Source organism: Nematostella vectensis, chromosome 4 (genome assembly GCF_932526225.1).
Source record: "Nematostella vectensis chromosome 4, jaNemVect1.1, whole genome shotgun sequence".
Classification (NCBI taxonomy): Eukaryota; Metazoa; Cnidaria; class Anthozoa; order Actiniaria; family Edwardsiidae; genus Nematostella; species Nematostella vectensis.
Window position 1 is genome coordinate 6,672,848 of NC_064037.1, and position 24,717 is coordinate 6,697,564.

The window sequence follows — 24,717 nt, forward strand, 5'->3', positions numbered from 1 at the left end:
ATGGGCTCCACTCTTTTGGCAATAACTATTATGATTCCTAGGTATACGCGATTAAAATCTACGCACTACATGTCGTGTTTAATAAAGTATACGCCCTCTTTGTCATTACGCACACTGTGTATTGTACTTTGAGTCTTAGCCTAAGGTGCCTTAATTTAATATGTGCAACACTTATTTCAGTAACAATATCTATTAACCATCAATATATACACAATATTTTTTTACAGCGGGATAAAACTCCACAAAGCCATGAGTAAGTTGCAATCCTTATTTGCCTTTCTTGCCCTTGCTGCGGGGGCTTTTTGGTGAACTTGAAGATGTACCAAGGCTTATCCCCATCTTCTTGCCAATCTCCTCATCTTTAGCTTTTATTTGCTCTTCCACGCTGGTCTTGAGCTAGAGAAGGTATCCAAAGATTAACATCACCATCATCTTCTTCACCATTTAATTATCACCACCGTCCCATTACTACCAGTACTACCATCATCACCACCACCATACACGTCATTATGATCATCATCATAACTACCACCACCATCATCATCATCATCACTACCATCCCTGTCATCATGATCATCAACATAACTACTACCATACACGCCATCATGATCATTATCATAATTACTACCATCATCATCATCATCATCATCATTATCACTACCATCCTGGCCATCAAGATAATAATAATAATAATAATAATAATAATAATAATAATAATAATAATAATAATAATAATAATAATAATAATAATAATAATAATAATAATAATAATAATAATAATATCAGCATTTATATAGCGCCTCATCAATAATTGCCCTAGGCACTTTACAATTATAAGATTATCATCACCACTAAAATCACTACCATTATAATTAAAAACCCTGCACCATTTTAATCATCATTTTTATCACCATCATCATCAATCATCATTGTGATCATCACCATTGTGATTGCATCACCATCATCACCACCATAACCACTACCATTAGCATTAAAAACATCGCACCATTGTAAAAATCATTTTCATCACAATCACCATCCATCATCATTGTCATCGTCATCATCATCACCGTCGTCGTCAGCATCATCATGACAGTCACTTACCTGTTGCACTTGTTCATTAAGTGCTGATGATATCATGGCTTTCAGCTCTTTTATAGCTGGTGTTTCTGATACAGAAAAAATATTAGCAACTTCTCAATAGATATTCTATCAGATATTTGATTCAAACCTTCAATTTGTTCTTCTTCAGGAGCTTCTACTGATTGCTCTTCTCCAGTGACAGCCTTGAAATAGTAGAAAAAAAATTATTCAGTCACACCCTCAAAAGGTAAGAGGGGGAGAGTTTTTCTTTTCTTTTCTTTTCTTAGTTGTTACATTCAGGGAAAGATTTTGCCCCATGACAAGTCTGCTAGTGGGATTTTGGTAAGACCAAACTGCATTTAGAATAGATACTTATATTATGGGGTAGAGGAAAAGGGAAAAGGGCCGGAGGGGATCAGAGGAGAGATTTCTAAATGAAACAGTAAGTCTCAAAGGCTGTCCCTTATCGCACTGTAAATGACAGGGTCTGAACACCAGGACAAGGGGAGCAACAAAAAGGATAATACCTTTTTACATACATACATTTTTAAATGTATTAAAATACCCCCTAAAAATACCTAGGTGGTTTTAACACTTTTCCAAATACAAATTTGATGTGGCTGCATGATAGTGCACCATCCACCCTGCTTCAGGTTTACAGAAATGCCCAGGGCAGGGGATTACTCCAGAAAAATAGAGGGGGGTGATCATCCTATCTTTTAAGGCATAAAATTTCAACCAACTGATATCCCTTAAGGTGTGTTAAATGATTTTTCCAATTTTGCTTTCTCTTAGGGTATAAAATTCAACCAACTGCTATTCCCAAGAGAGTGATTTTTTTTATTCTGTTTTTTCTTAGGGTTAAAAATTACTTCGAATGCACCCATTTTGCTATCTCTTAGGGGTAAGAATTTCTGTTGACCACACAGAAAGTGCCATCTCTTAGGATTTATAATCAAATACCTGTGTTTTTAACACTTTCCCAAATGCACATTTGATGTGGCTACATGATAAGTACAGCATCCTGCACCCTGCTTCAGGTTCACAGAAATGTCCACTACATTTCACCCATAAAAATTACTCTTGTGCTAAATATCAGAATAAGGTTTTTTACCTCTTCACTCTCAGTTCCTTCCACATTTTCTTCTTCACCTAAGAAATGGATTTACATAATTATTACATATGAATAAAGTGTGCCATGAGAGACAAGTAACATTATTTAGTACATACTTAGCGAGAAGGTCATAAGAACGTGCGCGCTCTGATTGGTTTCGCTATCTCAAAATAATGGACAGCATTCACTGCAAAAACTCAGGATAATGAGTCGATTTGTGAAATTACCATAAAAAAACTTGCTTTTTGCACTAGAAGCTATTGAGCTTCACATTAATCACATTCAAAGTCCCTGTATTTTTGACAATTTCCTACCAAAATGATTTTGCAACGCACGAGACAATTTCAAGTTTGCTGAAATTTAATTAGCAATAAACAAAAGCAGCAAATCCTCACTTTATATGCAGGAACATGACGTGTTTCTCAAACTTTAGGTGTACCTGTCAATCTCCGAAAATATCAAGGCTTGAGAATTTTTTGGGGGGAGGGAAAGGGTATATAGATTTTTTGGGGGGAGGGGTGAGGGTGGGTATACCCTTGCTGTATAGAAAGCTCTCACACACAAATCCATGTATAGACCTCACAAGGGTGTTTTGCGATTTGCAAGGAAATTATTGTTTTATGTGTTTAATAGAAAATAGGCAAAATGTGGATTTTCTATAGAATATTTTTCCTAAGTGAAAAAAAAAACGTTAAAAAGCGGGAGATTTTGTGCTTTGCGCAGGAGTGCGGTGTTCAAAGATGTTCAAAATCTAGAGACTCCTGCCTAATGTGAGAGAGTTGACAGGTATATTTAGGCCTGCATAATGTAACCACAATCAAGTATTTTGGTGAATCTACCTTATTGTCTGTGGAGGATTCAAAGTGAAAGAAAACATTTCTAAGATCAAAATCATGAAAACAATTTGTCATACTGGACTAAATTAGTCTTCAAAATAATGTTGTCAAAATTTGTAAAATGTCTTCATTGGAGGTTCTATATTTTGTGGTGGTTAAAGCATTTTGTAGAAAAAAAAGAATGGATGGGTGTCCTTAATCTTCAGAGCGAGCAAAATCTTCAAAAGAGATAAACCTCAACAAAACTGTCATATGAAGCAAAGCTGGAAAATCGATAAAATGATTACAGCAAAATGTATATACTATAAAACAATTATTCTCCTAAGGATCAGTGAATAGTAGTGGATGTCCCTGAGACACTGGCCTTAGGTGGATGGTTGTTAAATACTTCCCCTCACAGTGAGGTGTCAAGGGTAACATGGTGATGGAAATATATTACCTTCAGATGGAGCCGGAGTCTCTGGCAAACCAACATACTCTATGCTAAGATCCAAACGAACCTACACTCAATAAAAAATACAAAAGCAATGCTTTAAAGGGTGTGTTATTTTTTTTAAAATTAATATTACTGAGGTGTCAATTCTAGGTAATAGAGGGCAGATTGAGGATTTCGGAGGGGGGGGGGGGGCACCCTGAATTGGAAAAAAAACAATTAATTAAACATCCCAGAAGTGTGTTACTGTGATTGGATCCTAACAAAGGGAGTGGGACAGTAGCCTTAGAAATAGATCTCCTGGACCTCCTGCATTTTCACTTAAAAGCCGTATGGTTTCTTAATTGGAGACTCCTCACAATCATACCCACTTGAATAATTTATCATTACAAAGCATTAAGTCAGTATATTGATTAGTGGTACCTTTGGGGTGAATGCATATTTATACATCTTGTAGTGTCTAAAATACCTGTAAATAGAAAAAAAAATGGTTATTCTTTGCTCTCATTTCCTGCAGTCATACTGCATGCATGTAGTAAACACTGGCAATAGGGACTTACGTGTTCACTATGCATGTAGTAAACAGGGCAATAGGAGACTTACGTGTTCACTATGTTTGTAGTAAACAGGGCAATAGGAGACTTACGTGTTCACTATGTATGTAGTTAACAGGGCAATAGGGACTTACGTGTTCACTATGTATGTAGTAAACAGGGCAATAGGGACTTACGTGCTCACTATGTATGTAGTAAACAGGGCAATAGGAGACTTACGTGTTCACTATGCATGTAGTAAACAGGGCAATAGGAGACTTATGTGTTCACTATGTATGTAGTAAACAGGGCAATAGGAGACTTACTTGTTCACTATGTTTGTAGTAAACAGGGCAATACGAGACTTACGTGTTCACTATGTGTGTAGTTAACAGGGCAATAGGGACTTACGTGTTCACTATGTATGTAGTAAACAGGGCAATAGGAGACTTATGTGTTCACTATGTATGTAGTAAACAGGGCAATAGGAGACTTACGTGTTCACTATGCATGTAGTAAACAGGGCAATAGGAGACTTACGTGTTCACTATGTATGTAGTAAACAGGGCAATAGGAGACTTACTTGTTCACTATGCATGTAGTAAACAGGGCAATAGGAGACTTACGTGTTCACTATGTATGTAGTTAACAGGGCACGCAATAGGAGACTTACGTGTTCACTATGTATGTAGTTAACAGGGCACGCAATAGAAGACTTACATGTTCACTATGTATGTAGTAAACAGGGCAATAGGAGACTTACATGTTCACTATGTATGTAGTTAACAGGGCAATAGGAGACTTACGTGTTCACTATGTATGTAGTAAACAGGGCAATAGGAAACTTATGTGTTCACTATGTTTGTAGTTAACAGGGCACGCAATAGGAGACTTACGTGTTCACTATGTATGTAGTTAACAGGGCAATAGGAGACTTACATGTTCACTATGTATGTTGTAAACAGGGCAATAGGAGACTTTCTTGTTCACTATGTTTGTAGTTAACAGGGCAATAGAAGACTTACTTGTTCACTATGTTTGTAGTTAACAGGGCAATAGGAGACTTTCTTGTTCACTATGTTTGTAGTTAACAGGGCAATAGAAGACTTACTTGTTCACTATGTTTGTAGTTAACAGGGCAATAGGAGACTTATGTGCTCACTATGCATGTAGTAAACAGGGCAATAGGAGACTTACGTGTTCACTATGTATGTTGTAAACAGGGCAATAGGAGACTTACGTGCTCACTATGTATGTAGCAAACAGGGCAATAGGAGACTTACGTGTTCACTATGTATGTAGTTAACAGGGCACGCAATAGGAGACTTACATGTTCACTATGTATGTAGTAAACAGGGCAATAGGAGACTTACATGTTCACTATGTATGTAGTTAACAGGGCACGCAATAGGAGACTTACATGTTCACTATGTATGTAGTAAACAGGGCAATAGGAGACTTACTTGTTCACTATGCATGTAGTAAACAGGGCAATAGGAGACTTACGTGTTCACTATGTATGTAGTAAACAGGGCAATAGGAGACTTACGTGCTCACTATGTATGTAGTTAACAGGGCAATAGGAGACTTACGTGTGCACTATGTATGTAGTTAACAGGGCAATAGGAGACTTACGTGTTCACTATGTTTGTAGTAAACAGGGCAATAGGAGACTTATACGTGTTCACTATGTTTGTAGTTAACAGGGCACGCAATAGGAGACTTACGTGTTCACTATGTATGTAGTAAACAGGGCAATAGGAGACTTACTTGTTCACTATGTATGTAGTAAACAGGGCAATAGAAGACTTACTTGTTCACTATGTATGTAGTAAACAGGGCAATAGGAGACTTATGTGTTCACTATGTATGTAGTAAACAGGGCAATAGGAGACTTATACGTGTTCACTATGTTTGTAGTTAACAGGGCACGCAATAGGAGACTTACGTGTTCACTATGTATGTAGTAAACAGGGCAATAGGAGACTTACTTGTTCACTATGTATGTAGTAAACAGGGCAATAGAAGACTTACTTGTTTACTATGTATGTAGTAAACAGGGCAATAGGGACTTACGTGTTCACTATGTATGTAGTTAACAGGGCAATAGGAGACTTACGTGCTCACTATGTATGTAGTAAACAGGGCAATAGGAGACTTATACGTGTTCACTATGTTTGTAGTTAACAGGGCACGCAATAGGAGACTTACATGTTCACTATGTATGTAGTTAACAGGGCAATAGAAGACTTACTTGTTCACTATGTATGTAGTAAACAGGGCAATAGGAGACTTACGTGTTCACTATGTTTGTAGTTAACAGGGCAATAGGAGACTTACGTGTTCACTATGTTTGTAGTTAACAGGGCAATAGGAGACTTACATGTTCACTATGTATGTAGTTAACAGGGCAATAGGAGACTTACTTGTTCACTATGTATGTTGTAAACAGGGCAATAGGAGACTTACGTGTTCACTATGTATGTAGTAAACAGGGCAATAGGGACTTATGTGTTCACTATGTTTGTAGTTAACAGGGCAATAGGAGACTTTACGTGTTCACTATGCCTGTAGTAAACAGGGCAATAGGAGACTTACGTGTTCACTATGTATGTAGTTAACAGGGCACGCAATAGGAGACTTACATGTTCACTATGCATGTAGTTAACAGGGCAATAGGAGACTTACGTGTTCACTATGTTTGTAGTTAACAGGGCACGCAATAGAAGACTTACATGTTCACTATGCATGTAGTTAACAGGGCAATAGGAGACTTACGTGTTCACTATGTATGTAGTAAACAGGGCAATAGGAGACTTACGTGTTCACTATGTATGTAGTTAACAGGGCACGCAATAGGAGACTTACATGTTCACTATGTATGTAGTAAACAGGGCAATAGGAGACTTACATGTTCACTATGTATGTAGTTAACAGGGCAATAGGAGACTTATGTGTTCACTATGTTTGTAGTTAACAGGGCACGCAATAGAAGACTTACATGTTGACTATGCATGTAGTAAACAGGGCAATAGGAGACTTACGTGTTCACTATGTTTGTAGTTAACAGGGCACGCAATAGAAGACTTACATGTTCACTATGTATGTAGTAAACAGGGCAATAGGAGACTTACGTGTTCACTATGCATGTAGTAAACAGGGCAATAGGGACTTACGTGTTCACTATGTTTGTAGTTAACAGGGCACGCAATAGGAGACTTCCATGTTCACTATGTATGTAGTAAACAGGGCAATAGGAGACTTATGTGTTCACTATGCATGTAGTTAACAGGGCACGCAATAGGAGACTTACATGTTCACTATGTATGTAGTTAACAGGGCACGCAATAGGAGACTTACGTGTTCACTATGTATGTAGTAAACAGGGCAATAGGAGACTTACATGTTCACTATGTATGTAGTTAACAGGGCAATAGGAGACTTACATGTTCACTATGTATGTAGTAAACAGGGCAATAGGAGACTTACGTGTTCACTATGTTTGTAGTTAACAGGGCACGCAATAGAAGACTTACATGTTCACTATGTATGTAGTTAACAGGGCAATAGGAGACTTACGTGCTCACTATGTATGTAGTAAACAGGGCAATAGGAGACTTACATGTTCACTATGTATGTAGTAAACAGGGCAATAGGGACTTACGTGTTCACTATGTATGTAGTTAACAGGGCATGCAATAGGAGACTTACGTGTTCACTATGTATGTAGTAAACAGGGCAATAGGGACTTACGTGCTCACTATGTATGTAGTAAACAGGGCAATAGGAGACTTATGTGTTCACTATGTATGTAGTTAACAGGGCAATAGGAGACTTACGTGTTCACTATGTATGTAGTTAACAGGGCAATAGGAGACTTACGTGTTCACTATGTTTGTAGTTAACAGGGCACGCAATAGAAGACTTACATGTTCACTATGCATGTAGTAAACAGGGCAATAGGAGACTTACGTGTTCACTATGTATGTAGTTAACAGGGCACGCAATAGGAGACTTACATGTTCACTATGTATGTAGTAAACAGGGCAATAGGAGACTTACGTGTTCACTATGTATGTTGTGATTTTCTTTACTTGATCCACAGTATAAAGCTCAATGCTAAATGGTGGTCTCTAGAATTAGTGCCGTAGAATAAGAAAATAAATTAAATAATAAATACGAAGAAATTCATTCTTCAATTATTTGAAAGTATTACCTTAACACTATGACAGAGGATTAATTCCTTGCAATATTCATAGACAGGGTCAACATTACCAAATGGTGTATCTAAAAATAAGCAAAATTAGAAAAAATATTAATAATGATGAATGATGTGGTTGATTAAAAAATGTTGAAAAGTGGGGCCTTATCAGTAAACACAGTTCAAGATTATTCTGATGATGATGATGATGGAAATCATAATAATGATGATGATAAATGATAACAGCGACATTAAAAAAAGTAGTAAGGATGTTCTTAATAAAAAGGTCCTTGACATCAAAGTTTTAAAGGATCACAGCCTGTGCTAGAAAGACTACACTGAACAAATTTTCTTTATATGTTACTGTAAGCAAACGAAAAAGAGTGTCCTTAACATACGACTTGTTCAAATTGTGTATTTACATTTTTCAACATTTTGGTGAAAAAGTGAGAAACCAAACAATCTTGAAAGTAGCTCTCAATGACTTTGCTCGAAGCATCATTGCTATTAAACTCTTGGGGAACCCTGGATAACAAAAATGATGATGATAATATGATGATAAAAGTAATTTAAGATTAAGATTATAATGGTGGTGATGTGACGAGGATGGTGACGTATGCAATAGTGGCAATAATAACTCTGATAATATTGGATGAAGTTTTTGGCTTGCTGATAGGATTACCTTACCTACTGCCATTTCATGTACAGATTTGACAATGGAGAAAAACGCTGAAATCTGCTCTCTGTTGAAATTGCCATCGATTGCAAATGTAAGAGCATGTCAAAGAATACAATAACAGCAAACAAAAAAACTATCTAAATCAGTGAGAGAATAAGGAATAATCTTAAAATACTGCAAATTGAAAAGGATATTGTAAGGAATAGTAGTAGAGATCAATCAGTATTCCAGCTTTAAGATCCTCTGTGTGATTCTCCAAGTGGAAAATGTCAGCCAAATAGCTATATAGGAACAAAAAAAATATTAACCTCAGCATATTTTGCATGAATGATAAGTAGTTTGTAGTAGTAGCTGGACCAACTCTGTTAGACCCCACCTAAGAATTCCCTGGGATAACATTTAAAATGGAAATTGTCCAAAAAAGGCTGTATCAATAAAATCCTCAAAAGACAGAGTGGGGGTGGGGGTGGGTAACCAATATATAATGTGTGGATATTAGCTACACTACATGATTTTTAACATTTTAATCAGAATAGAAATCAATATTTGTAATACCTTTGCGTTTCCTCTGCGGAATTAAATTTGAGAATATCATCGATGTTTTCTAGTGTTAGATCATTCCTAGATAGAAGAATCACATACAAAACAGATAGTCAGTGCCAAATAAGCTACTTCAGTTTGGTGTTAATATAAGCTTAAGTAAGAGAGTATAACTTAGTTAAAAAATACAAAAGAAAAATATTTCTTCTAAAATAAATTGTTTTGATCTGAACAGACTTACCAACACATGACCCTAGGTTTGAATTTCTTCACCTGGCAGAGAGCAAATGTCAAGTTAGAAAAAATGGCCAATTGGGAATGTTGGAGAGATTTAAACTCGAGAATATTAGATCTAAAATCCAGACACAGTGGCACAGGTAAGGTCAAACACCAAAATCAGCATTTTACATAGCTCATTTAACAACTTTTACCTTATCTATAGAAGGCATTTTCCAGATAATTTGCTAATGAACTCCAAATACTAATCGTATGATTATTTACTGTTGGCCGCCATTTTGGTTTCCAAAGAAACTGCCTGCGCCCACACTACATGTCCAGCAGCATTAGATAACAAGGCCTGGTCCCTCGGTTTAACAAAAACAAAATGGCGGTTCGAAAAAGTGGTTTTTTACACCATGAAGTCAGATAAGAGAATTGTGTGGTTATAATTCGTGTGGTATTACCGAAATGTTCGGTGGAGGAGATGCAAAGAATAACTTAGAGTTTGTATCCAAGGCGCAGGCAGCCAGACAAGAACGAGCTAGGGACAGAGCTCGCGAAAAGGCTGCTATTAAAATCCAGGTTCGTAGAATGTTTTTTATATCCTTTATACTTTCACCTTAAATTATTTCGCTAAACAAACCATGCAATATGAATAAAATGTGAGTTTGAAATGATTAAATGAGAGATTAAGGGGCTGAATAGAAAACTGAATATCAAGTCTGATGACAAATGTTAATTTGAGAGTTAAGTAAAGCTTTTCATCCTCCAGATTAATTTTGACTGATCCGTTTTCAAGTTGTTCTACAAGCATAGTTCCACTGTATCGATTTTATTGTGAATTATTGTTGAGTTGGAACTTTATATGCACTGCTCAGTTTTTTTTATAAAAGATCCATTTTTGCCCATTTGATTATTATATTTACATACATGGAGATGAATAGTAGTTGAACTGATAACAGTATACACAATTTGCCAATCTTGGGTAGTGTTGCATTGTGGGCGGCTTTCCAATGTTTTATTGGGAATTAATCAAGATTCAAGTATAGTGTATTGTAGTGAATTGTTGGTTGTTTATTGAGTTTATTTTTGCTTATATTTTGTTATTATGGATGGCAATAAATGTGCAGCTGGAGTGGGTGTATAGGGCCTAAAGCTAGAATTGAAAGATTTATTAACAACAAACTTGATTTACAGTCATGGATACGGAGGTTTCTATGCATAAATAAACTGAGGACCAAGTGCAGGTACATGTGCAAACATAGAGTTTATAGAACTAACATACACCACACAGTATTGCTCCCAAAAGGGTACAGGAAAAAAAGCCAAAATGTGTGAAATTTTATGAGAACCAAAGCAATTGTTTAAATAAAAACTGTGCATGAATTGGTTGAAAAACTGGCATTATTAAGAGGGATTATACTAAATGTGTGAGATGTGAAGTGCACTTTGTCTGATACTCTTCATCCAGAAGGTCATTCTTTATTCATAGGGAAAACTTTGATCATATGATAGCAGAGGAAAGCAAGAACCACATAATTTCTGGTAATTACAGTTTGTTAATTTATAATATAACACTGTGTTGAGAATTGCTTTCTGGAAGAATAAAGTATGATCCCCATACTGTAAGCATGGTCCGCCTATTTTTTTTCAACAGGTGTTGCATTGTTTCACAAGATCAGACAATTCCTCTTCTTCTTCCAAGAAAGCAAAGATGCAAAGGTATACCCTCTGCGTTTTTCAATATGTCTTTATGTCTATAATGTGTCTTGGTGTACTGTATCAGAACTCTAACATCCCTTTTTCCTTTCGGTCATGCAGTCAAGGTCTTGAGTTAAGGTTCTCATCAAAGCATTAACTTTTGCAATGCTTTAAGTATCTATAATATATATAATACACTAAGGAATGGACTGTTGACCACCTTTTATGAAAAAACTGCTGAGCTAGAAAACTCTGATATCACGCCATTTACACACATTGCAGGAGAGGAGTTGTGCAAAATGGTTTTTATTTCAAGATTATACCAGATAGAAAAGTTCTAACTCACACGTTTTTGTAAGTGAAAGGATCACACTTGCAAAAGGCGCCATTTTCAAGATTTCACAGAGCACAAAAATAATACATTTCCCGCAGCAAAAAGGACTAATGACCTTCAGGCCTCCGTGGCTCCCAAAAAATATCATCGTAGAGGAGAAATTTTATTCTAGACAATTTCAGAAGATGTGTAAACAAACCTTGGAGCAAGCAGAAAATCAAATCCTATAAAGAATCCAAATACTTGCTGTAGTTTTATTGCATAAATAGATTAATTGTAGCTGGAAACACAACCGTCTTTTATTGTTATTTAAAAAGGCATTATTCCTACCTCGAAAAGAAAGTAAATTCTTTATCTCCATTGCGCATAAACAAAACGGTTTGGTGCAAACAAGAATACAGAAGAAAAGAGCTTTTATCTACAACTACAAGACTTTTGACTTTTGAACTTCAATTCAATCCATTAAAGGACATGCATAAACGCTTATTCAATCAGATCGAGATGTGCACAACACCTCTTATTTTATCAGATCAATCTTATTTTCTTTTATAAAAGCAAAAGGTTTTATTCATTACAAATAGTTGGCGGTCATTTTGTGTTTTCAGACCCACATACCTTTTATGTCACATTGATTTTCATTTAAAAGCATAAAACACACCAAGAAGCACAAGAAAGCCAACGAAGCGAGGGTTCACAATCCTCTCTCTTACTCGAAAAACCCAACATATGAAGGCGCAAACTTGCATGGTTTGAATTTGGTTTTCTGATTCCCGCCAAAAACATCATGCACAGGGTTCCCAAAACGGATATAGGAAAAGGTGGAATACTAAAATACAGGCGGTATTTTATAGGAAGCGCCTTTTCACATTTTTTAAGGTAAATTAATTATGAGATTTATATATTGAGGACTCAAAAGGGAGGCATTTGTTTAATTAATGTTAATTTGTTAAATTACTATGAATAACGACCTAAAACAACAGGAAGCCCAATACATTGAAGGCTTTTCGTGAATATTTTTTAGGTAACTACTAGTTTGATTATATAAGTCATAGCAAATTTGGTTTTTACTTTCTCATGCTTGATAGGTTACATATAAAAATTTATTCTGCATTCCTTTTTAGTATTTTTTTTTTTCAGTAAAAACCAAATTTTTCACATGGCGGCTCCGCACAGATCTCGCATTTTGTGGACTAGATAGTTCAAGTTATTAACTGCACTCTTACCACATTGGGGCGGCCAGTTTGGCAGAAGAAAAAGGCGTGTCAGACATGCAGATATGTAGTCTTGGCAGTTGGAAATCCGACGCTTTTAAACTCTATAAACGATCACCTACAGCCAGGGCAAACTAAAGGCATGGGGATTTCAGTCAGGGCTGGTAACCATGACACCTAGTTGGTCATGATCGCTGTTCAAAAGGAACAATAGATTTACTCTCGTCAGACTGGAGAGCACCTAAACACAAGTCAGAAAATGTGCCTGGTGTGTTGTCTTTAGTGTTACATTAGTATGTAAAATCTTTTATCGACATTTACCATTATACTTTGTTTGTGTTGTTGTTGCCGTTTGCCATTGTAGTGCCTGCACAGCCTCAGTAGGGTTGGCCACAGGTTGTGGCTCGTGGCTAAATTTGCCCCCACCTAGTCGTTATAAATCAGTACAATTAGCAAGTTTATGAAGCTTATATTTGAGAAATGTAATTTCAGATGGTTTATTGGTTGATGAGTTAATAAAAGCCACTAAGGTGGCCATAAAAATCCAACACAGTCTATTGATTGATTCAGCAAGAGGCCTGTCGTGCGGCGTGCGCTACAAGAATATATCACATTGCTGCTGAAAATATATGTGCCAGTATAAAAGATTATTTGTGGTGGTTTCATCCCTTAAAGTACCTTTTGTTACATCTAATTTTTTTATAATGTAAGCCTTTATCAATATTTTTTTATGTTCAGAGGCTGGTATCTTTGTGTAGAGTCATCTTATCAGCCATGGAAGCTAATGACCCCAAGGTACGAGCAGAGAGGACTTACATACTGTATGCTATCTTCAGGAATGTTGATCCGTCACTACTTTGTTATTGTTTATATTATAAAAAGTAAAAAAGTATATTTGCACGGAAATCAAAATAGCCACCCTCAATTGAATTCCAATATTTTGATACTTCTAATTAGCCAATGGCCTATCACTTATTCTGTTCTGGGTGTTTCCTAGGTTGTGTATGTGTAACGTCGCATGTCCTTATTCTGTTCTGGGTGTTTCCTAGGTTGTGTATGTGTAACGTCCCATGTCCTTATTCTGTTCTGGGTGTTCCCTAGGTTGTGTATGTGTAACGTCGCATGTCCTTATTCTGTTCTGGGTGTTTCCTAGGTTGTGTATGTGTAACGTCACATGTCCTTATTCTGTTCTGGGTGTTTCCTAGGTTGTGTATGTGTAACGTCCCATGTCCTTATTCTGTTCTGGGTGTTCCCTAGGTTGTGTATGTGTAACATCACATGTCCTTATTCTGTTCTGGGTGTTTCCTAGGTTGTGTATGTGTAACGTCGCATGTCCTTATTCTGTTATGGGTGTTTCCTAGGTTGTGTATGTGTAACGTCGCATGTCCTTATTCTGTTATGGGTGTTTCCTAGGTTGTGTATGTGTAACATCGCATGTCCTTATTCTGTTCTGGGTGTTTCCTTGGTTGTGTATGTGTAACGTCGCATGTCCTTATTCTGTTCTGGGTGTTTCCTAGGTTGTGTATGTGTAACGTCGCATGTCCTTATTCTGTTCTGGGTGCTTCCTAGGTTGTGTATGTGTGACGTCGCATGTCCTTATTCTGTTCTGGGTGTTTCCTAGGTTGTGTATGTGTGACGTCGCATGTCCTTATTCTGTTCTGGGTGTTTCCTAGGTTGTGTATGTGTAACGTCGCATGTCCTTATTTTGTTCTGGGTGTTTCCTAGGTTGTGTATGTGTAACGTCGCATGTCCTTATTCTGTTCTGGGTGTTTCCTAGGTTGTGTATGTGTAACGTCGCATGTCCTTATTCTGTTCTGGGTGTTTCCTAGGTTGTGTATGTGTAACGTCGCATGTCCTTATTCTGTTCTGGGTGTTTCCTAGGTTGTGTATGTGTAACGTCGCATGTCCTTATTCTGTTCTGGGTGTTTCCTAGGTTGTGTATGTGTAACGTCGCATGTCCTTATTCTGTTCTGGGTGTTTCCTAGGTTGTGTAAGTGTAACGTCGCATGTCCTTATTCTGTTCTGGGTGTTTCCTTGGTTGTGTATGTGTAACGTCGCATGTCCTTATTCTGTCCCATGCTATATCAGGTGTGGTATGTGTAACGTCGCATGTCCTTATTCTGTCCCATGCTATATCGGGTGTGGTATGTGTAACGTCGCATGTCCTTATTCTGTCCCATGCTATATCAGGTGTGGTATGTGTAACGTCGCATGTCCTTATTCTGTCCCATGCTATATCAGGTGTGGTATGTGTCAGTGGCTCTGTCACAGGATCTTATTTTGTTGTGGATCCAACAAGTCAAAAGACTTCTGTGGCTTTGCTGCCACTTCATGAGAAAGCTAAAGGTGCGTGTCTTCATATGCAACAGATAAATTCTGATTTAAAAAATCGCTACGTTGAGATTAACTGTTAATTTCCCTATTTTACAAGCCTCACATTGTGAATGATGCCAAGGAAATCAGCATCTATCTGAACATGGTAATTATTAGTGTTTACCCTTGTATGCCATAATGTGTGTTAACTGATAAGTCAGTCTTTATGCTGTTTATATTAAAATAGAAATATCAGAACTTGCTTGAAATATCAGACTTTAGCTACCCTTGCTTCCAAGTATTGTCTTAGATAGAGGAGGAGAAGTGGGTACAGGTCTTGGAGGGAGAGGGAGGAGAACCATGGGGTTAAGTTTGGGAGAGAGAGGTGGGCTGGGACAAGTCTTGGAGGGGTAGGAAGGAGAGGGGCTGGAGCAAGTTTGGGAAAGTTAAGGAGGGGAAATGTGGGGGCAGGGGGTGGGGATAAGTCTTGGAAGGAGAGGGAGGAGAGAAGTGGGGCAAGTTTAGGGGAGATAAGAAGGATAGAAGCGGGGGCAAGTTTAGGAGGAGAGTGGTGAGCTAAAGTCTGGGAGAATGGAGAGGGTGGGACCAAAGAAGGACCTGCCCTAGCCATATCTAGTATTTGTAGTAGTACTAATACTTCCTCACTTACCCATCCACATCTCCACCTTTCTTATTTTAGTTGGTGATTTTTACTGACTGTTCACGCTGGAAGATCCTCACCGTTAAGGGAGGTAAGGCTTACATAATTCACTATGTTTATTCTATTTCATCTTCTTAATGATTATTATAAATAATTGTGTAAGTGATTGATGTGAAAAGTGTAAAAGGTGACTTGAAAACCTTGTGATGAGACCTGCATCAGTTGTGATAGGTCATTTGTCTCATGAAATTCGCCTGGCAATCACACCCACACCTTAAAAGTCTAATTAAAGGGACTCAGTAAGACTTATCGTTTTTGTTTACTCTTTCTTCATCTATAAATAAGAATTAGAAAATAACTATCCATAAACATAGCCTTGCCAGACGCTTTTCAAAATAATTCCCTTTCAGTATATAGTCAAAGAGATGGCAGATACGCCAATATAAATGTTTTTTTCTGCTGATCCTATAGCTGTCAAAAACCATGTTTTGTAAAAGTGGAAACATACAGATGTCAATTTTCAATATCTTAAACCTGTTAATAAGAAAAATCGAGAAATTCATGACCGATAGACATGATAGAAATTTTATTTCACTTTGTTAGGTGAAGCACTAAGACCTAGTTTGCAGCAGCTCTGCTCGAATATTTTGGGTCACTTGAATGCGAAAGGCTTCTACCCTGTTCTAAAGGTAAATACTGTCATATAATCATGATATTTACCATATAAATTGCGCATATTCTGTATAGACAGTCATATCTGAAAATGCATTTTATGTGCAAACAAGTAGAATCATACTAAATATGATTTGCCAAAAATGCATTGAAAATGCTATAACATGGTGGGGGGAGGGGGAAAACATTTAAAATAACTTTTGAAAGGCATCGAAAATGGCTTTAATATCACCATCGAAAATTGAGTATTGAAAAAAACAAACATTGGAAACTACGTTGAGAACAACATTTTTCTTGGATGTTGAAAACATGAAATTCCTTTTCACCACACCCAATTTGTCATCTCTATGGGTAAGAATTTCTTTTGACCACACCCAAAGTGAGAGACTCCAAGAACCAAGATCATACTTGGTTGTTACTTCAGACGGAGCAGAACTGCGCCGCAACAGAATCTAAACCCTAGCCTGATCAAAACCAGGAACAAAGATCAAACCAAACTATACACGAACCAACGCCCCAAGCTGGCCCCTTCTCGAAGAAAAACAAGTGTCATGAATCTTGTTGTGGATCGGACGCCGAGGTGTTGATATTTGTAAAAGCTTCACTTGGGACAACGACGCTGATAAAACAAAGCCTCGAGAAATCTGAGCGAATTCTAGCAGCACCTAGCACCTAGAACCACCTTTCGTCTAGCCAGATCCCAGTTACAACAACTGAAGCAGAAAGGGGACGATTTTATGGCTAGATGCCACAATCAGGCAACAAATGAAAATAAAAAAGTAAAATGAATACTTGATATTCCATATCAAATAAAGCAAGATCAAGTTCTATGGGTTAATTTGCAGCAAGCATGGAATAAGACCAGATCCAGCAAAGGTATCGGCGCTAAAACAAAAAAGAGCAAAACAAACGAGAGCTACAAACCTTGCTCGGCCTGTCCACATACATGGGACCATTCAAACAGAATCTGGACACCCTAACAGCTCCCGGTTGCGATAACTCTTGAAGGAAGTGTAGACATTCGAGTGGAACGCAGACTACGAAATAGGTTTCAACGGGTAACCTGTCAGCGAAGAAACCCTAACGTCCCTTGACAAAACCAATAGCAGTGGCTATACAAGCAGACGCCTCCATGGAATGTCTCGGCCCACCGCTAATACAATATGGAAAACCCATCGCACTTGCAAGTAAAGGACAGAAGCCGAGACGAGATACGCCAACATCGAATGAGAGCTCCTTGCAATAGTGTATGGTTGCAAAATGTTCCATACGTATCTCTTCGCCCGACTTATTACGGTCCTTAGCGATCACAAGCCACTTGAAAGCATCCACCTCAAGCATCTGACAGCCGCCCGCCATGACTGCAGCGCATGCTTCGGGTCGGGTGCAGCTCTCAGAAGATTCCACCTATTGGATTGATGCACCACAGACAAAACAATGGGAAAAGGACAGTAGAACGGGAATACAAAAGAACACGGAGGTCATCCAGCCAGTTACGTTAGGCCTTATAAGCGGGCTGCTACATCTCTTGATGTTTCTGAGGCTACAACCGTAAATCTAGTAATCAAATGCACGCCTGGCAAAGACATGCTGCTGGCAGACGCATTATCCAGACCTTCGCCAGAGGAAAAACTCCCCGTCGAGGATATGGATGTCTAGACGTGACATAATCAAGCTTAGTTAGATATCGTCACAGCCCTGGAAAATCTAATTTCTATCATTAATTGAAAACAATGACTTAAAGCAGCATTGTCACCAGTTTACTTCCGGAGGTCCGACGGAAACCTCAACCGTTAAAAGACAAAATAATCTATTAAAATCCGAGATATTAAACAGGCCATCCGCTCTAAATTATCAATCATATCCTCAAAGAAACTTCCAATAAACACACTGCTTTCAATATTTTGAAATATTTTTCGCGTTTTCCGTTAAAAATCATCAGGGATTGTTACGTAATCGACCGGAAGTAAACTGGTGACAATGCGGCTTTAAAAGCACCCTGAGCAATCTAATTACTATCATTAATTGAAAACAATTACTTAAAAGCACCCTGAACAATCTAATTACCGACTTTAATTGAAAACAATAAGTCCTGAATATTCTTATTACTGTCATGAATAGTAAAAAACTACTTCAAAAACGCCGCCCTCAACAATGTTATTATTGTCATGATTAATGAACATTAACATTCAAAACACCGTCCTGCACAATCCAATTACTGTCATTTATTGAAATCAACGACTAACAAAATGCCCTGAACAATCTAATTACTGACTTAAATTGATACCAATGAATTAGAAAACAACGCCCTAAGCAATCTAATTACTGTCATTAAATTTAAAAAGCATGGCGGAGTTTTTGAAATTACTGGTTTCAATTGGTTACTGTCGAATCCATTGTATCGCGACGCCGCATTTTCAAAACATCGATTTGTTTTTTGTCTTTTGGGATTTTCTGTTCCGCCAGTCAAATTATTCTAAGCCAATCAGATTCGTGCCATCTCTCGCCTAGTGCAGTTGCCTGGCTTTCTGTCGCGACACGGTCTGGTTTTCGTCCAGAGGATAGCCAGGGAAGTGCACAAGGCTAGAGTCTGATTGGCTCAGAATGGTTTTACTGACGGAACAGAAACCAACACAAATCGTGTTTTGAAAACGCGGATCGCGATACAACGGATTCGACAGTAAATCTGACCGCACTTGTTATTATTGCTTGGATTTACTGTAGGGTTCGGTCAAGGGTATATGACGTCACGGCGCAAGGTTGTAAGACGTCATGGCATGTCCTTATTACATAACCATATAAAAGTTATTTCTGCTCTTTTACTGTAGTAAATTTTCTTGGTCTCAGCTGTTACCTTGTTTCGTTCCTTTCATGGCCGATTCATCGGACTCAAAGCAGCCATCACCCATACCAGCATATGGGCAGAAAGACAGAAAGAAGTCTTTACCTTTCTCCTGCCATGTGAGGCTCAACACTCCCGTAAACTCGCCTCAACTTGATCTTCCACGGCCACAAAACACGCCAAAGAAGAGAAATTTGAGTCATTTGATGGAAACAAAGACTATGAGGGACTGGACCGCCCCGCCATCGGATCTCCGACCTGCAAGAGAACGCAAGACACCCATTTGTTTAGAGATAGAACGGACGACCAGACGATTGGAAGGTCTGTCCCTACGAGACGAGAGAAAGCAACTTATAACAAGTTACAATCGCAAACTTCGAGCCAGAGGAAAAGGCAGGAGATCCAACGCAGAAATTGCTGTTAAAAAAAGAATGAAAGTGGCATTGACAGATTAGAAAGAGAGTATATAGACCACGGCAAGATAAACTAAACGGACGGTTTAGTTACGTAACATGCGGGTGGGTTAGGTGGGTGGAATGATAAATAAATGAATGAAATAGATAAATAAATAAAGTCCTATATTGATATTATCCCAGCCATGGGTTATTGCGTGAAATACTATTTTAGTAGTTCCCAGTCTTCCACTGACTACCTTTCCACAGGATCTACTGATGAACGGTCTCGCTCGGTTTGAGCCCGCATTAAAGGCTGCCTCTTTTACAGCGGTTATCACCCTGTCACTCAGGTAATAGTTCTAATTCTGTTTCTGGAAATATTGCAAATGTTTCGTCGAAAAATAGATTTGAGACTGAGAAATATATCAAGTGGAACGCATTCACACGTGCACAATCGCTCCGTCAAGCACCAAGCCCGTCTCGAATGCATACCATACATAATGCCCATGTGTTAGAGCTGTTTGGACACCGGCCCAACTTCGATCCAGCATTCTGCCATAGCAACCATGGCCCAGTAATGCTGGAGGGTGCTGGCCCCGGGCGCTGAGCAATGGATCTCTAAGTATACATACGTTAGACAAGGGCCCTGAGCAGTGGATCTCTAAGTATACATACGTTAGACAAGGACGCTGAGCAATGGATCTCTAAGTATACATACGTTAGACAAGGGCGCTAAGCAATGGATCTCTAAGTATACATACGTTAGACAAGGGCACTGAGCAATGGATCTCTAAGTATACATACGTTAGACAAGGGCGCTGAGCAATGGATCTCTAAGTATACATACGTTAGACAAGGGCGCTGATCAATGGATCTCTAAGTATACATACGTTACACAAGGGCGCTGATCAATGGATCTCTAAGTATACATACGTTAGACAAGGGCGCTAAGCAATGGATCTCTAAGTATACATACGTTAGACAAGGGCGCTAAGCAATGGATCTCTAAGTATACATACGTTAGACAAGGGCGCTGAGCAGTGGATCTCTAAGTATACATACGTTAGACAAGGGCGCTAAGCAATGGATCTCTAAGTATACATACGTTAGACAAGGGCGCTGAGCAATGGATCTCTAAGTATACATACGTTAGACAAAAGGTATCCCGGACCGGTAAGGCGTCAAGCCTTAAAGCCGCATTATCACCAGTTTACTTCCGGAGGTCCGACGGAAACCTCAACCGTTAAAAGACAAAAGAATCTATTAAAATCCGAGATATTTAACAGGCCATCCGCTCTTAATTATCAATCACCTCCTCAAAGAAACTTCCAATAGACACACTGCTTTCAATATTTTGAAATATTTTTCGCGTTTTCCTTTAAAAATCATCGGATATTGTTACGTATTCGACCGGTAGTAAACTGGTGTAAATGCGGCTTTAAGTATGTGTGGGGGAATGGGTCACCCAAGTTCTCCACTGCATCCAGTTGGATACACCTATTTCAATAAAGGTTGTCAGTGCAAATGGCAAATGGCGATTGGCAAATGGCAGTTCTACGACCGAAAGTAACCATGCGTCTCGAAGAATATGGATAGATCAAAACAATTATCCAAAGGTTACCAATGCTGGCTCTGACATTAGAGGACTTTATTTTACACCTTTAATTTTACGAATATTTAGTACCCATATACCATTTGCCATTCGCCATTTGCACTGACAACCTTTTGTGAAATAGGTACATATTATCCGCGCCATACCTCACTATGATTTTGCCTTTCTTCCCCCATTATTGATAGTAACCATGCGTCGGGCTTACGTCGACGATTTACGACGTCGCATGATCTGTCCAATGAATATCGTTACCTTGTCTTTGACTCGTTTGAAGAAAACAGATTTATTAAAAAAGCAATAGTTTGTGATTTCATGTTAATAGTGGTTTTGATTTTTGACAGGTCACTGGTGATCGCACAGTTTTCAGAGAACTTATGCAGTTTATTTATCCTGAACGTATTATCAGTGCCCGGTCTGGTGCTGCACCTATCAAACATCGCCCCCGAGGTGAGGGAAACTAAGCATCGAACAACAATCCAATAGAAGCAACATCGTTAAATAACAACACTGACTTTAAACAGAAACACTGACAGCAACAACAGCAATTTTGATTGGTAATATAAACTACAAAAACACCATACACCACACCGCGCTTGGCGATCAACTATAATTTAATTGCGAAAGGAATAAGCCAAACATAATAGCCAGGGAAAGATAAGAATAAACTAAGGGCATTATTTCTACAGTAGCGAACGTGGCTAGAGGAGTTTACGGTGCAAACGTCCGCGTCCTCAATTGATCGTGAAAGTCGGAGTTTTTTACGTCGTGGTTTTATGGAAAAAGGCTAAAATGTATCAGACTATTGAATGTATGAGACTATTGAAATCTGCTATTGAGTTCTGAATCTAATTCCATTATTTTTTGGCGTCGTCGACCAAGTTGGCGTCGTCGTTGCTTAAGGTCTCTAATGTTTTCAAACGACAGAGCGGAGACAACAGTAAGAAATGCAAGCACGGATCACTGTGCTGCACGTAGCTGTTTTCACATTTTGTTTTTGTCGTCTCCAGGCAGTAAAGTTTTTACAGACGCATAACGTTTACCGCCACGTGCTGACATTCCTCCGTCAAGATCAAAGCAGTCGGATTATCTACAACTCTTTGGAGTGTAGCTATGCCCTCTGCTTACTAGGTGAGAACCATGAGTGACACGAAGGGAAGGTTAAGGGGCTCTCGATACACGCCCTTTGCTTGCAAGGCGCACATGTTAGGAAGTGAAGGTCTAGGGGCCTCTCGCTACACACACTTCGTTTACTATGTGCGCATTATGAAATAAAGGCAGAGTCGATTACCAGTTTTTGGTGGACTGTATTGATTATTCGGGTTAAAAACAAGACTGTTTGGGTAGTTTGATTGATTGAAGTCTAATACACTGGAAGAAAGTGAGTTCAGTGCCAGGTGGCAAAAATGCACTTCAAATACTTCACCACACCCATACGGAATAGTGTAAAGAAAGACACAATTGGAACTAACAAAACTTTCTTCATGACTCATAACTGCCCTTAGTGAGTTGGAAAAGGCTTACTTTTAAAACTGTCCTTTATAACGAGGTGTGGTCCTAACAACAATCTAAAACGGTATAATTGTTAGTGTGGTTATTTTTGTTTAATTCAGGCCATTCAGCCTCTCCACCTCTGCTCTATAGAGTCTTATTAATGCAGTTTGTGTCTTCTTCCAGCAAACATCGTATCTCTCTCTCAAGCCGACCAAGAGGTATCCACTTATTGCCATTGTTATTTGATTATGAACTTTATCACACAATGAATTGATGATGATAATTTTTTTTCTCTCTCTCAATTTGTGTCTGATTTTCACAGGAATTCAAGAAAAACCTACTCGACTTTGTTGTGAGTGCATTCCGACCTCATACTATGAAATTTTGGATTCTATGAGGGTCTCAATCATAGGGTACCTGATTTATGGTTAACGGTTAAAAAATAGGCGTTTTTACGTTTAACGGTTACGCCGTTTTTTTTACGGTTACGCCGTTAGTTTTTGGCATCTTTATCACGGTGAAGGTTATTTTTTTTTCTCAAATTTACGCTTAACGCTTATTTTTTCCCATTTAACGGTTAACGGTTTACCCCATTGAGACCATCTCCTATGCTTATACACAAGCGTGTAAAAATCCCAATATGCTTTGCAGGCCGTGGTGACCAGGCTACTGTTGTACTGTCACTCATACGTCTCCAAGCAACAGAGTAACCTGACCCACTGGCACCCCATACTTGGCTGGTTCAAGCAAAAATCAGAGCCGAGGTGAGAAAAAAAGCCTAGCTTTGGCCGCCATTATAGTGATAACGCTTTGAAAACTCGTTTGTGTTTAGCCGATTTCTCGAGATGAATTCACAACGACATTTTCATAGATGCATAGAAAATTTACAGGGTGAATCAAAAGTTCGTGCCTTTTTTTTAATTGAGTAAAAAAAACAAGTCTTACAAAACAGCAGCATGACCAGTGTTGCATATGGATGAAAATACTTTATTGTAATCTGTGAATACGAAAAATCAATAGCCAGTGTGGCTGTCTTTGTTCTTCATTACAATTTTTATGCGCTTGAAAACGTCTAATGTATCTGATACATTTCGCCAAGAACGGAGGAACCTCTTTAGCTATCTTATCGTCTTTGGTGATGGATCACTGTTACTTGACTTATCCAAAATACCCTTAACACTTTTTATCGGTTCATGGTTAGGTTAATTGCCTGGTGGGTTCATCAAACTGGCTTTGTCAACAAAATCGTACCGTGAACACCATTTCTTGGCGCAGCGCTCCTACCTTTGGATGATTTTAGCTATTTACTTGCTATTTCTCTAAACGAATAGCCTGATGACCTCAAAATTTCTGCCTGGACTCTAGAATATGTAGCTTTTCTTCTATTCTGACGCTCCTGATGCTCGTGAAACCTCGATAACAAAAATGGCGCGAAATGTGTATTTCGGCAATAATTTTGAGTAAAATTTGAACATGAATTGATAGTTGAGATATGATATAATATCTTGGAATTTGAGGATTTGTAATTCTTTAAATAGTGGAGAGGTATGCCCAGTAAACGGGTAAAAAGTGATAAGACGGATTGCTCTTTTCTGTTGTCTAAATAAAGGCATTGTATTGGTTTGGTAAGTGTTTCCCCATATTTTCGCACAATAGGTCAAAAATGGGTAAATGAGGGCGTAGTATAGTTGGGTAAGAATTGTGGAGGTAACATAATGACGTAGCTTTGCTATTATCCCTACCCCCCTGGAGATTTTCTTGCAAGTTTGGTTAACATGCTCCTTCCAATTGAGATGAGAAGATGTTTGATACTGTCTTTTTGTTTAATTACTTTATTTTGTAACCTT

General features: G+C 38.4%; 2 protein-coding genes across 4 annotated transcripts in view; one reads left to right on the forward strand and one right to left on the reverse strand.

Annotated features, from left to right (window-relative positions):
• Positions 1–98: 98 nt before the first annotated feature.
• Positions 99–9,975, reverse strand: LOC116603416 (cilia- and flagella-associated protein 119). 2 transcript variants are annotated; one of them, XM_032364570.2, is made up of 13 exons: positions 9,851–9,974; positions 9,661–9,692; positions 9,435–9,500; positions 9,074–9,160; positions 8,888–8,970; positions 8,216–8,286; positions 8,062–8,132; positions 3,890–3,935; positions 3,473–3,533; positions 2,198–2,235; positions 1,232–1,286; positions 1,105–1,169; positions 99–396 (listed from the first exon to the last, which is right to left on the reverse strand). In XM_032364570.2, exons 1-13 carry the CDS (start codon positions 9,866–9,868, stop codon positions 268–270), a joined length of 822 nt encoding a protein of 273 aa, XP_032220461.2. In that variant the 5' UTR covers positions 9,869–9,974; the 3' UTR covers positions 99–267. The 2 variants fall into 2 exon arrangements, with proteins under 2 accessions (XP_032220461.2, XP_032220462.2); XM_032364571.2 differs by lacking the exon at positions 1,105–1,169 and having other exon boundaries at positions 9,851–9,975.
• A 20-nt stretch (positions 9,976–9,995) lies between these two features.
• The window catches only part of LOC5519573 (ubiquitin-protein ligase E3B), a 32,774-nt gene continuing 18,052 nt past the window's right edge, over positions 9,996–24,717 (forward strand). For both annotated transcript variants that reach the window (XM_032364552.2, XM_032364553.2), the window contains exons 1-15: positions 9,996–10,220; positions 10,836–10,885; positions 11,131–11,183; positions 11,296–11,360; positions 13,623–13,679; positions 15,126–15,230; positions 15,316–15,363; positions 15,898–15,949; positions 16,462–16,547; positions 20,035–20,117; positions 21,721–21,826; positions 22,387–22,507; positions 23,054–23,088; positions 23,193–23,222; positions 23,522–23,634. In XM_032364552.2, coding sequence (XP_032220443.2) covers positions 10,107–10,220; positions 10,836–10,885; positions 11,131–11,183; positions 11,296–11,360; positions 13,623–13,679; positions 15,126–15,230; positions 15,316–15,363; positions 15,898–15,949; positions 16,462–16,547; positions 20,035–20,117; positions 21,721–21,826; positions 22,387–22,507; positions 23,054–23,088; positions 23,193–23,222; positions 23,522–23,634 — 1,118 coding nt within the window. In that variant the 5' untranslated portion in view covers positions 9,996–10,106. The remainder of the gene's footprint in view (positions 10,221–10,835; positions 10,886–11,130; positions 11,184–11,295; positions 11,361–13,622; positions 13,680–15,125; positions 15,231–15,315; positions 15,364–15,897; positions 15,950–16,461; positions 16,548–20,034; positions 20,118–21,720; positions 21,827–22,386; positions 22,508–23,053; positions 23,089–23,192; positions 23,223–23,521; positions 23,635–24,717) is intronic.